Genomic DNA, 14,051 nt, shown 5'->3' with positions numbered 1-14,051 from the left:
GGTCGTAGTTGTCCAGCCCTGGGCTGGGGTATTAAGGCAAGATTATCTGGATTGCAAAAATTCTGTGTACCACTAGAGGGCAACAAGGAGCTCACTGATAGAACAAGCATAGAGATGGGCTATAAGATAATGAAAGGAGGTTTGAAAGACCTGGGAATGTTTAGCTTGTAGAAGGGACTGTTGAGAGGGGACATGGCTAAGATGCTGAGCTTGTCAATCAGAAAGGTCAGCAGTTCGGCTGTTCGAATCCCTAGTATAGGTCTCTTGCATGAGCAGAGGGTTGGACTATATGACCTCCAAGGTCCCTTGAATCCCTGTTACTGTTACTGAGCTGCCTTCAAATACCTGAAGGGCTTCATATTGTAGTAGGTTTGGATTTGCTCCAGGTGGTAAAACTAGAAAAAATAACTGTAGATCAGTGTTTCTCAACCTTGGCAACTTGACGATATCTGGACTTCAACTCCCAGAATTCCCCAGACATCTTCAAGTTGCCAAGGTTGAGAAACACTGCTGTAGATGAAACTTCAAGGTAGTAGATACAGATTAGATGCAAAGGAGAACCTTGACTGTCCATCATGGTTTCTTCTACTTTACTGGAGGCTTTCAGAGGCTGAATAATCACCTATGGAGGTGGTGAGGTGAATCCTGCAGTGTGCAAGGAGTTAGACTTGATGACCTCTAAGGTCCCTTTCAGCTCTAGGATATCTACTGATCATTTGAATATTTGCAGCCCAGATCTGACAGCCATCATGAAGGTGTCTTATTTCTTGTCATGCATGCAAGTACAGATTTCCTTACCCAAAACTTTGAAATTCTAGTTCAAATGTTCCGACTTGGTTTATAAAGATAAAGGTTCCCCTAGCACATATGTGCTAGTCGTTCCTGACTCTAGAGGGCAGTGCTCATCTCCGTTTCAAAAGCTAGAGAGCCAGCGCTGTTCTGAAGATGTCTCCATGGTCATGTGGCCGGCATGACTAAACGCTGAAGGCTCACAGAATGCTTACCTTCCCACCAAAGGTGGTTCCTATTTTTCTACTTGCAGTTTTACATGCTTTCGAACTGCTAGGTTGGCAGAAGCTGGGACAAGTAATGGGAGCTCACTCCATTACGCAGCGCTAGGGATTTGAACCGCCGAACTGCCGACCTTTCTGATCGACAAGCTCAGCGTCTTAGCCACTCTGCCACCACGTCCCTTACTTTATACATTAGAATAATTAAAAAATATGGCTTGTTTGATTTTTAACTCAAATATTCATTATGGACTTTTAATCTGTGGCTTGTATTGTACTGAACTAGTTAGCCGATTGCAGACTGGTAACGTTTAATAAGTAGATAAGCAAGCCAGAGTTAAGCAAACCATGCTTAACACAGGCTGTAAATCCATTCATCTGACAACATAATTTTGACTCATTCAACAGCCATAACCGCATGCTGCTTTTGTTGAGAAATCTGGATTACATTAAAACGCAGCTAGGCAAGTTTGTGATTCAGCATGTTGTGAGAATTTAGTCTTTTGTTTTGGGGGGGGGAATGAAATTGTATATAGTGTGTTATTGATGTCTTTATTTGAGCACAGCATAAAAACAACGGTTGTTTTATTCAACTGGGTTGAAGATTTGGTATGTTGTGGGAAATCAGCTGGTGTGTGGGTGGTTGTTTGTATAGACCAGGGGTGTCAAACTCAATTTCATTGAGGGCCGCACATCAGGGTGGTGTTTGACCTTGGGGGCCAAGTGGGCGTGGCCAGGGTGGGTATGGCCAGCTCAGTGGTGAGTTTCAAAAATTGTTGGAACCTACTCTGTGGGTGTGGCCTCCTTTGTGGGAGTGGCTTGCCACCCATGTGACCAGATGGGAGTGGCTTGCTGCCCATGTCACCAGATATGAAATTATGAATTAGTACTTAGGTCGGTCCAAGTAGCTATTCAGAAGTTAGTGGTTAGAAGCAATCGTAAAGCAAGATATGGAATTAAAACCAGAAATATTTTGTTGGCTATTTGAAAGGGAGTATAATATATATTTAATTTGACACATGTTATCAGCTGCTGGAATTGTGTTTGCACAACAGTGGAAAAACAGAGATATGTAAATGAATAAATATTACAATGTGCAGGAATAAATTAATTGACAATTAAAATCAAGAAGGCTTTGAATACTTTTTCATGTGGGATTGGTTTTAGCAATTGCCATCTAACGGAAACAGAAATTAGAAATCCAAAAGTATGAAAGAAAACACCAATTATGTAAGGAAAGGTCCCTAAAATGTACAAGGAAATATTACTAGATCATTATTAATGCGTAGATAACTGCGGGACATTACACACCCACCAGTGCTGGGTTTCAAAAAAATTTGGAACCTCTTCTGTAGGTGTGGCCTGCTTTCTGGGTCCACTGGTGGAACCTCTTCTAACTGGTTTGGTAGATTTGACGAACTGGTTCTACCGAATAGATGCGAACTGGTAGGAACCCACCTCTGGGCCAGCTTGACATCACTTGTGTCGAGGGCGTCTGTGGTGGCCCAAGACACTGTAGTTCCTGGCCATCCAGAGACAGATGGTGTCAGCCTGCAATGTAGTGCATATTTATCCCCAAGTATATCTATAATTGAACTTGATTGGGGCTACTTCTCGGTAGATCTAAGACTGCATGGAAAATATGATCCTGCTGAAGATGGGCACCACCAATTTGGTATTTTAGTGACTGTCCATGTGCAGTTCACTGTAAATTGTTCTTCATATGCACGAAGAACAATTTACACTGAATAGCACACACACGCACAGTGCGCGTCCGGCAGCCACATGGGTTGTGAACCTATAGTAAGACCGGTTGAGGGCACATGGCCCTCCCGAGCTCCATTTTCACTGGCAGAGGCACTGTAGGCCGGTCCTTGACTGTTTCCAGGCTGGCCCTGCAGGCCAGATCTAAGCACCCTGCAGGCCGGATCTGGCCTCCGGGCCTTGAGTTTGACACCCCTGGTGTAGACAGAGAGCTACATGCAAATGTAAGAAGCGGTTGTGTGATCTTTGTAACCCCAACGGCAAATGTACATCACCACCTGGGCCGATTGTCATATTTAAAATCTATCTGCAGGTTTTAGACCTTTACATTTTCTTCTGCTGCTGCTCTCTGCCTTACAACCGGTCTTACTACCGGTTTGCAACCCACGCACGTGCCAGATGTGTACTGCATGCGTGTGCGCTATTCAGTGTAAATTGTTCTTCGCACATGTGCAGAACAATTTACAGTGAACTGCGCACGTGCAGTCACTAAAAAAATAAAGTGCCAGCAGTGGCGAGGGAAGAGGTTTGGGGGGCGTGGCAGGCATGGATTGCTACCTGTTCTGTGACCCAGGCTTGAATTCCACTACCAGTTCAGCCAAATCAGGCCAAACCAGCAGCAACCCACCTCTGCTTACAACTTAAATACATGCTATATTTTAGGATGGTTACATTTTCTAATTTTTTTGTGATTCCATGTCCACAGACCTAATGCAAACTGAAACATACTGTATCTTGTCTCCAGCAGGATCTAATTTTCCATGCAGTCTTAGGTCTAACGGAGAAGTAGATCCAATTGAGTTCAATTATAGATTTACTTGGGGATAAATATGCACAACGTTGCAGCCTGACATCATCTGTTTCCTTTCTCTGGATGGCCAGGAAGTACAGATTTCTAGATTTTGCCCTTGGAATTTCAGCTTGGCTTCATTCAATCTCCCTTTCATTGAACCAGTCCAAAACACATACACACACACACACAAAGGAACAGCCAGTTCCCTAATAATCTTCAAGCTTTCTCAATACTTGGATTAAAAAGTGGGATCTTGCGAAGGACTTTTAGATCAGGCGTGGCTTGCCTGTGCAGCACCGAGTGAAGAGGAATTGTCTTGGGCTGCATATAATATATATATGCAGCCCAAGACATTATATATATAATGCAGTTTAATGTATTTAAATGCACATATTGTTAACAGTTTAAGAATCTTGTGGGACTGCATTGTTAGCTGTCCAGGGCTGCAGGCTGCATGGATATGCCTATTTTAGATACTCCCCATAGGGGATTGTTTGGCCTGAATTGGGGGCCTTCCTGTTAGAGCAGGGGTTGGCAACCCTTGGCTCTGGAGCCACATGGGGCCCTTTCATCCCTCTGCTGTGGCTCCCTGTTGCCGGTCGGCTCCACAATTGATAGGACTTTTGGTTAGGGCAGGTAGAGGAAAAAGGATGCTGTGCTAGGAAAAGACTCTGTGGTGTGGGAACCGGACTTCCAGTCAGCAGAGAAAAAAGGATGCCGCACTAGGAGACTCTATGGTGGTAGAACTGGATTTCCGATCAGCTCCAGAATTGAACGGGGGGCTTCCGGTTAGGACCTTTGTGGCTCTTTCAGTGTTTAAGGTTGCTGACCCCTGTGTTAGAGCAACAATTGGTAGATAGATACTCCTCGATTTGTGACTACAGTCGGGCCCAAAATTTGTCTGTTGAGGCTCGGTTGAGCTGTTGCTGGGTGATGATGTAATGAAAGGGCTTTGGGATTCTTGTTACAGCTCTGCCTGAAGGAGGTAGATCTTTGTTATGTAGAATAGATTGGCTCAGTCCTTAATGGGCCATTGACAAAGGTGTGTGTGTGGGGGTGAGATTCTGCCTCCCTTTTAGGGGAAATATTCTGCCCTTTTAATACTTCCTAAAAAAAATCATTTTCTTGGAGAAGGGTGGGTGCTAACTTCCTACAGTTCTAGGTGAGTGAGTTGGTTAGGGGGAATCCCATTGTTTGTCCTCCAGGGTAGTTTCATTTCACACCTAATCAAAAGAGACTCCTTGGGTGAACAGGCAGAGAGTCATTAAGGGTTCCAAATTCTTCTCTTAGGTGGGTCATTAAGTGTGACCTCCCTGATGAACCTGTGAAGCGGCCTTGGTGATGCAAGAAAGGCATATAAAAAATGAAATAACCCTGCAGGACATATCTATCTAACTATATATATAGGCTTCCTCTAACCCAGTGTTTCTCAACCTTAGCAACTTGAAGATGTCCGGACTTCAACTCCCAGAATTCCCCAGCCAGCGAATGCTGGCTGGGGAATTCTGGGAGTTGAAGTCCGGACATCTTCAAGTTGCCAAGGTTGAGAAACACTGCTCTAACCAAATTGCTCAGATTAAAGAAACTATTTGGATAAGCAGCAAAATGTTTCAAACTGAAAAAGTCCAGTTGTCATGTCTTAACTTGCAGACACACCAAGTTCTTGCAGGACAAGAAACAACGGCTGGAAACTGATCAAAGAGAAAAGCAAACCTGGAATTAAGGAAAAACTTCCTAACAGTGAGGAGAATTAACCAGTGGAACAGCTTTGCCTTCAGACCAACGTGGGTGCTTCATCATTGGGAGTTTTAAAGAAGAGACTGGACAGCCACTTGTTTGAAATGGTATAGGGCAGTGTTGGTGAACCTGTTCAGCACCGAGTGCCAAAACGGGAGCGTGCCTGGAAACTGGAAGAGCAGCTCCCTGGCATGAGCATGCACGACCGTGAGTGGGACCGACCAGCTAGCCGGAACCCAAAAGAGCAACGGGTGATGACTGGCATGCCTGGAGACATGGCTCTGTGTGCCATGTACGGCACGCATGCCATAGGTTCGCCATCACAGGTATAGGGTCTCCTGCTTGAGCAGACGGACTAGAAGACCTCCAAAGTCCCTTCCAGCTCTATTCTGGAATAGACATATTTATATACAAGTCTTGCATATAGGTGTGTGAGAGTGGTATATACTTGTATATACAAGTATGTACATACTCGACTTATGACCACAATAGAGATCAACTTGTCTGTTGTTAAGTGAGACACTTAACTGTGTTTTGCCCCGTTTTATGATCTTTCTTGCCACAGTTGTTCAGTCAATCATTGCAGTTGTTAAGTCAGTAACCCGGTTGTTAAGTGAATCTGGTTTCCCCATTGATTTTGCTTGTCACAAAAGGGAATCATATGACCCAGGCACAGTGCCACCATGATCTGGAGGGCTGAGAATCTCCACAGACCAGGGGTCTCCAACCTTGGCAACTTTAAGCCTGGAGGACTTCAACTCCCAGAATTGGGAGTTGCTGAGTTCTGGGAGTTAAAGTCCGCCAGGTTTAAAGTTGCCAAGATTGGAGACGCCTGCCATAGACAACCGTAGGAAAGGAACGATTCCGACCGAAGCCGGTGCCACATGGACCTGCCAGCCCAGGGATTTCCCCCTCCGGAACCACCACTTTTAACAGACACTTCCGCGCCTTGTTCTGTCCGGGAAAGTCGGAAAAAAGCAACTGAAGGCACCGAGCGGAGGAGGCTTAATCCGTCGCCGGTGCGCTCAAGGCCCCCCCGCGCTGGAGCTCGCCCTGCCCTGTCCTGCCCGGCTGGAAGCTGCTTCCTGTTCGTGCCGCCGCCGCCGCCTCCACCAAGCGTAAGGCCGGGGGGAGCGCGCGGTGCCTCCCGCCGCCTGGCACGGACCGGCCAGAAGCGGACTTACTGACCGAGCGGCGGCTCTGAGAGCTCCAGGGCAGGCAGGGTCGGGAGCCTCCCGCCAGCCTCTCTGGCCGAAGGAGGAGCGAAGGCGGGGCGGTCCCGGAGCGCGCAGGGAAGAAAAAAAAAAGTTTTGCCCGGAGTTTGTGCAGGCGGCGGCGGCGGCGGCGAGGATGGACGCCCTCAAATCCGCCGGCAGGGCCATCATCCGCAGCCCCAGCATCGCCAAGCAGAGTTGGGCCAGCGGCCGGCACAAGAGTAAGTCAGTCCGCCGGCGGGAGCCAACGGAGCCCTTCGTCTGCCCCCCCCCCCCCGGCTCAACTCGGGGCCTTCCTTCCCCGCTCGGGTGGGCAAAGGAGGGGGGGTCGGCGTCGCCTGGCATAGGGACGTGTGTGCGTGTGTGAATCCTAAGCCTTTTTTTCCCTACAGGGAGGGGAAGCGGAGAAAGAGGAGGATGACGGCATTTCGCGGGGAAGGTGTGGGGTGAGGAGGAAGGGGGTATCCCCGCTGGCGGCCGGGGATCCCCCTCAGATGGGGGTATTGGGGAGCGGCGGTGGCCGCGCGCGCGGCCCGGGAATCTCAGCAAAAGTGGAAGTGGCGTTGCTGCTGCTGCACCGCGCGCCAGAAGTAACTTTGTCTCAGGCAACTTTTTCCCCGGAGCGGACGGGCTTTCCTTGAAGAAGCACCCCCCCCCCCCGCTCGCGCCGGGTCTGATTTCCCCGGTGTCCGTTCGGAAGAGCGCCAGCCCGGAGTGGTGGCTTTTGAAGCGCTTGTCGTTTCTCAACCTTTTGCAACTTTTTAAGGGGCGCGGACTACAACTCCCAGAATTCCGGCGAGGGGGGCAATTCTGGGAGTTTGAAGCCCAGGCGCCTTAAAGTTGCTAAGGTGGTGGAACATTGGCTTGTTGTTAGTTGTGAAGTCGTATCCGACCCAACGCGACCCCATGGACCATGTTCCTCCAGGCCTTCTTGTCCTCTCCCATCCTCTGGAGTCCATTTAAGCTCACACCGACAGCTTCGGTGACTCCATCCAGCCACCACATTCTCTGCCATCCCCTTCTTCTTTTCCCCTCTATCTTTCCCAGCATTAGGCTCTTCTCCAGGGAGTCCTTCCTTCTCATTAGGTGGCCAAACTATTTGAGTTTCCTCTTCAGGATCTGGCCTTCTAAAAAGCAGTCAGAGTTGATCTCCTCTGGGACTGACCGATTGGATCGCCTTGCAGCCCAAGGGACTCGCAGGAGTCTTCTCCAGCACCAGAGTTCAAAGGCCTCCATTGGCTTACCTGTCTCTAACTTTCCAATTCTGTTCCCTCCCCCCTCCTCCTCCCTCATGCGTTTTGGACTACCGTTCCCAGAAATCCTAGCAAGTGACTGTCTTGGGTGGTTATGCTGGGACTTGTAGTCCGAACATGATCTGGAGGGAACGTGGGTCTTCTTTCACAGGTTTTGTTATCGGGCACAGACGTTCTTTCAATCTTTAAAGGCCGAAAAGTCTTGAGAATGCAAAAACCGGAAGTGTCAAAGAACACTTGCTTCCCCGGTGCACCAGCCTCCTTCTCCATTTCCAACTGACATAATTGCCTATTGCATGCGTGATGTTGCTGCAATTTCTGTTTGCTTTGTTAAAATTTCTACTGTTAAAGCAGGACTTTATCCTTTTTTTAGCGGTCTGACAGGATTGTATACAAATATTAACAATAGTTCCTTGTCACACTGATTTCCCTGATTGTGTTTGTCTCTGTGGGTTGCACAGGAAATGTAAATGACTCTTTAAAGGTGAGAGATTCAAAGCCTCCTTTAGCCAGGGTGAGATTAAGCCACCATTAATCCCCTAACAGGCTAGGATTGTACACAGTCCTTACCTGGAGTCTTCTGGATTTACTCCATTTTTAAATTTAAGAACTTTGGAATCTGGGCTCTTGGCATCCAAAGTAGAGGCTCACAAATTCCCAGATGAAAAATAAAAAAATTCCATGCAAGGTGATCTGTGTGAGTGAGCGTTTGATATTTTGGAATCAGACATAATTTTGTTATCTCTCTGTACCTATTATTCCTGGTTAGCAAATTGAGGTTACTCATTCATAAGACTGATGACCCAGCTGATGGTTGGGTGGATGGAACAGCAATAGATATTTCTTTCCTGAATTTAAATGCCACTCAAGTCAGAAGTGAATATTAAATGGCTTACATGCTTCCAAACAGTAATAGGATTAAAAACAAAATGCAGCAACAAATGTGTATTATCCAGACATCCAGGAACAACCGTAACAGATAAATGTTTGTTCTCCTTGATGGATCAAATGCAACCTTGACGGCCCACTGAAGCAGTTCAGATCTGCCTTACCACAAGATAGATCAGATCAGATCAGAAAGGGACCTTGTAGATCATCTAGTCCACCCCCCCCCCTTCTCAAGCAGGAGACCCTACACCATTTCTGACAAAATGGCAGTCCAATCTCTTTTTGAAGGTCTCAAGTGATGAAGCTCCCACAACTTCTGAAGGCAACTTCTATTCCATTGGTTGATTGTTCTCACTGTCAGAAAGTTCTTCCTTATTTCTAGGTTGAATCGCTCCTTGGTCAGTTTCCATCCATTATTCCTTGCCTGGCTTTCAGATGCTTTAATTAATTAATTAATTAATTAATTGCTTTCCCAAAAATTAACAGCGGTGGTCTAACCTAGTATCTGGGGAAGATACTGCTCCAGAGAAGGGGGTATTTGTGTTATTTCTTTTTCTGTGGGTTCTTATTATGGGCCTTGCTCTGAACTCCAGTGATTGGGCTGATAAATAAAGACAATGAAATAAACAGATGGGAAGCCAGACAGCTGTGATCGTCATTCGACAGAATAGATCTGGTTTGAAAAGAGCAGGCTCCGCTGATCAGAATGATGCAATTCGGACTCTTCTATTTATAAAACCATTCAGTGTCGTCTTTCTTTTGATGTATGACATATCATCTTAATATCTAACAAGAAGCAATTTCTTGTGACTCTTGAGGATGCAAAGAACAATGGACCATTACTCCAAAAAGGTCCTGCAAATCTAAAGGGGTTATGAGCTAATGATGCAATTTATGTCTTTTGTGTTGTGAAAATAGATGGAAATAACACAAATTGTCCAGATTTCTTGTGTGTGTGTGGGGGGAGAATACAAATGTTGTTGATTAAAAGACAAAAGGAAGTATGAAATACATATTTGTCTAATGCAGGGCTCTCCAAACTTGAAAAATTTAAGACTTGTAGACTTCAATTCCTCAGCCAGGAATTTCTGGGAGTTAAAAGTTCATAAATTTTAAAATTGCCAAGTTTGGAGACCCCTGGTCTATAGTTATTCAGAGTCCTCTAATAGTTTGCTAACAGTGTATTTTTTAAAGTTTATTTCTTTTAGTCATGGGATGTATTTATCCCTTAAATATTAAGACTCAAATTTCAAACAATAACATATAAGTAAGATAATGTAGTAGACATTAATAAACCATTTGGGCACTAGTGATTCCATCCTGATTACATTGTAAAATCCTGTACGCTGCACGAGTCAAAAAGAGGGCTGTGAAAATATCTACAGACCCCTCACATCCTGGACATAACTTGTTTCAATTCCTACCCTCAAAACTACGCTATAGAGAACTGCACACCAGAACCACTAGACACAAGGACAGTTTTTTCCTGAACTCCATCCTTCTGCTAAACAAATGATTCCTCACCACGGTCAAACTATTCACTCTGCGTTACTTTTACTATTAGTCTTCTCATCGTTCCTATTACCTGTCTCCTCCCACTTATGACTTCAGGACTGTAACTTTGTTCCTTGTATCCTTAAGATTTATATTGACATTGATTGTTTCCTGATTGCTTATTTGTACCCTATGACTATCATTAAGTGTTGTACCTTAATGATTCGTGACGAATGTATTTTTTTTCTTTTATTTACACTGAGAGCATTTGCACCAAAGACAAATTCTATTCTATTCTATTCTACTCTACTCTATTCTACTCTACTCTACTCTACTCTACTCTACTCTACTCTACTCTACTCTTCTACTCTACTCTATTATTCTATTCTACTCGACTCTATTATTCTATTCTACTCTACTCTACTCTTCTATTCTACTCGACTCTACTCTACTCTACTCTGTTCTATTATTCTATTCTATTCTACTCTACTCTATTATTCTATTCTATTCTTCTGAAAAAGCACACATGTTTGAAGGCCATGGCAGTGGCGACCCCCTGTGCTTGGGGAGTGTGGAGACTATTTGAAAGGAGAGATGCCCCCATAGAGAGCACTGGACATCATGTTCCCTCCTGTCACATCCTTCAAGTGTCCCCTGCTTTGAAAACCACATGCTGACCCAAAGCTTTGTCTCTTTCCTAATCTTGGCTTCTTCACATCTCATATCCTCCCTCTCCCAGCAACCAGATACATTGATTCAGATGGATTACAACCACCTTTGGAAAAGTTTTTTTCTTCTGAATAAACTTCTGCTTCCTAAAACCTCAAAATAGGAATCATCCTTCCCACCCATCCTCCCAGGTCTGGTATTGGGATTGTTTTTACGTAGCAAGTTATAATTAAATTTAAGTGAGCAACTCTACTGCTGTGTGTCATGTAAACACAATCTTGATGACTGTAACCTATTCTGTCCTTGGACAGAATGATTTAGTAGTAGTAGTAGTACTAGTACTAGTACTAGTTCTTCTTCTCCTCCTCCTCCTCCTTCATCATCTTCTTCTCCTCTTTTTCTCCTCCTCCTCCTCCTTCCCCCTCCTCTTTTCCAAGAGACACGAGCAATTAAGAGTGGCATAAATAAATAACATTGATCTGCTCATCCCCTTCCTTGGTTATCTCCCCCTTTTCCTCCTCTTCTTACTCATTCTCCTTAAATGAAAATGAGGTGCACAATTTAAGGGGAGGGGACTAAATGTTAGTAGCACTCCTCCCCTATCATTCATTTTTAATTCAGTCTGTCATACAAATCCAGCTAGATGCATTACTTGAATAAGCCATGATTAAGTTACCCCTGGATCAAGATGCCCCAGAGACAGTCTGGATCAGCAAGGAAGATTGGGCTGGAGAATTGTTAATGCTTGGAAAGGCCAGAGTAGCCGATCTAACAGGGGTCTTACGAAGTTCAGAATGATGGCTGACACAATGTCTATAGATTTAATAAGTATAGGTTTGGTTCCGTTTAGGAGGCCTATTTCTATAGGTCAGTGGTGGAGAACTTAGGGCATGCGGGCCAGAGGTGGCACACAGAGTCCTATTGGTGGGCAAACGTTCTGTCACCCAGTTCTGTTTCGGGTTTCTGCCACACATGCCCGCATGCCTCCTGCCAGCCAGCTGGTCTTTGCGTCTCTGCTGCACATGTGTGGGGTGCGCATGCATGCACCTCCTCTGCACCTATGCATGGGGCGTGCACACATGCACAGGATGCACACGTATGCATGCAGTATGCACGCATGCGCCCATACCATGCAGGCTGGGCAAGGCACATGTGCACGTACGATGTTCATATACATGGCGTGTACATGCATGCTCCCACACTTTGCAGTTTGGGCACATGCATGCACTTTGGGCACTCAATGCCTGAAAGGTTCACCGTCACTACTGTAGGTTATTATCGAAGGCCCTTCTTTGTCATCTGAATAGTGAAGGTTTTTCCCCCCTCTTTTTCTCTGTAGTGGAGCTCCCAAGAAAGACCCTTTCTGCCTCTACAATGTCTTCCTAGATTTATTTATTCAATGTATATAATCACCCATCCAAACTCACGGCTCTGCGCGGCTTACAAAAGAAGGACAAATACCCTTGTTTGCAGAATTTTGAACCAAAAATCCAAAGACGAGTTTCGGAGTGAAAGAATAAAGTTACTTTTTATTATCCAAAAATCAGAGCTAATTTGAAAACGGTTTGCAAAGCGTTGGTGGGTCTCACCCTGACTTCACCTGAGTCACAAAGGAGAGCCACACCCTTTACAGAAGCGTAATAGCAATTATACCCTCCCTAACTCCTCCTATACCTACGTCAGCTATACCTGACGTGGCAGGTCACAAATCTAATTAAACAACACAATTACCCTAACTTTACCATGTAAACTTCCAATCCTTAATTAATGTTTGAGAGTTAAACAGTTGTAACTCCTGATTTAATCAACGCTTAGTTACAAGTCTGTGGTTGCTGATCTTATTTAGTGTTAAGGGTACTGATTTAATCAACGCTTGGAGTTGGACAGTTTGTCTTACTGATCTAATCATTGCTTTTAGTTTACTGATTTAATCATATGGTTAATTATTGCTTCTATACGTATGCCTGCTGTTGAATAAGGAAATTTTTAAACTTTTTCTGGAACATCCCCATTCAATCCCCCATTTCTTATTTGGTCATTTGTTTAATATTTTCTCTTATTTCATTCAACCTTTTCTTTTCATCTTCTGTATTTTCCATGGGGTGCAAAGTTTCCATGCGTTCTAATAACTGAATTTGATCTCCAATCTCCTTCAATACCATTACAGATTTTGCATTTTGTTGTGCTTGGAGTATTCCATTTACTGAGCTTGTTACAATATTTCGTATTACTGGGATTAAGCAAGGTAGCATCATAAGTCCAATAAAAATCAAACCTACCATAAATAAAGCCTGCTTCCAATTTCTAAAAATACCTCCCAAAAAGCCCCCTTCATCTAACAGACAAGTCCAGGTTTGTGAACCACGTTTTCGGAAGGCTATCATATCCATTGCTCTACATACATCTAATGAAAGCTCCCATTTTTCTTCTTTGGTGACCACCGTATGATTAAGATATTTTAGTAATGCTGCCCCAGGCTGTCCACTAATAATTCCCAGTCCAACCCACAGGGTCACATTATACCTTGTGAGTAGGCCTGGGTTATGGCAAGTGATGCTCTGTTCTTTCTTTTTTTTTTTTTTTTCATGGGGGTTTAAGGGATAGGCTGGTTGATGACTCCGAGCAGGTTCCCACAATACTTTACACAACCCCTTCCATCCTGGTTGTAAATACTGACTCCTAGTATTATCACATAGAAAGTGGAGATTCTCAGTGCCTTCCCCTTCCGTGCCACAACCACTGAACCACAAGGCCTTCCCTATCCAATAGCACCTTGGGTCTCCCCTGGTTGCATTTTCACACATCTGGGTGATTCCACTCATCCACTCTCTACTTTGATTTTTACAAGTCCAAGCTGGATCTCTCTGAGTTTGCCTTGGTGTTACCTCCAGAGTCAGATTACATCCATATTGGGCAGTTTTCCAGTATTGGAACTCTCCCTTTCGATGTCCCCCACTTTTCAAACAGATAACCATACTAACGGCTCTATTCTTTCTCTGCAGGGAACGTCTCCTAATAGCCGAAGCAGTCAGCATCCACGAGGGGATAGGAGGAAATTCGAAAGAACTTGGGGAGACCACTAAAGAGCTTGTGTTTAAATAGTCTTTCTCCTCCCACATTGTACAAGTATATCTTCCTATAGTCTCTCGGTTTATTTGCAAATATAGAGTGTAGTAGTAGTTGTAGTTGCGTTTATTTATAGGCCGCCCTTTTCCCTGAGGGGACTCAG

At 44.8% G+C, this 14,051-nt stretch overlaps 1 protein-coding gene across 1 annotated transcript in view; it reads left to right on the top strand.

Moving 5' to 3' along the window:
- Positions 1-6,412: 6,412 nt before the first annotated feature.
- Positions 6,413-14,051, top strand: part of LDLRAP1 (low density lipoprotein receptor adaptor protein 1) — a 97,283-nt gene continuing 89,644 nt past the window's right edge. The window contains exon 1 of the mRNA XM_032228459.1: positions 6,413-6,739. Within this exon, the coding sequence (XP_032084350.1) occupies positions 6,655-6,739 (85 nt within the window). The 5' untranslated portion in view covers positions 6,413-6,654. The remainder of the gene's footprint in view (positions 6,740-14,051) is intronic.

Source organism: Thamnophis elegans, chromosome 12 (genome assembly GCF_009769535.1).
Source record: "Thamnophis elegans isolate rThaEle1 chromosome 12, rThaEle1.pri, whole genome shotgun sequence".
Classification (NCBI taxonomy): domain Eukaryota; kingdom Metazoa; phylum Chordata; class Lepidosauria; order Squamata; family Colubridae; genus Thamnophis; species Thamnophis elegans.
Note: the sequence above shows the minus strand (reverse complement) of the source record. Positions and strands in the feature narration are given on the sequence as shown.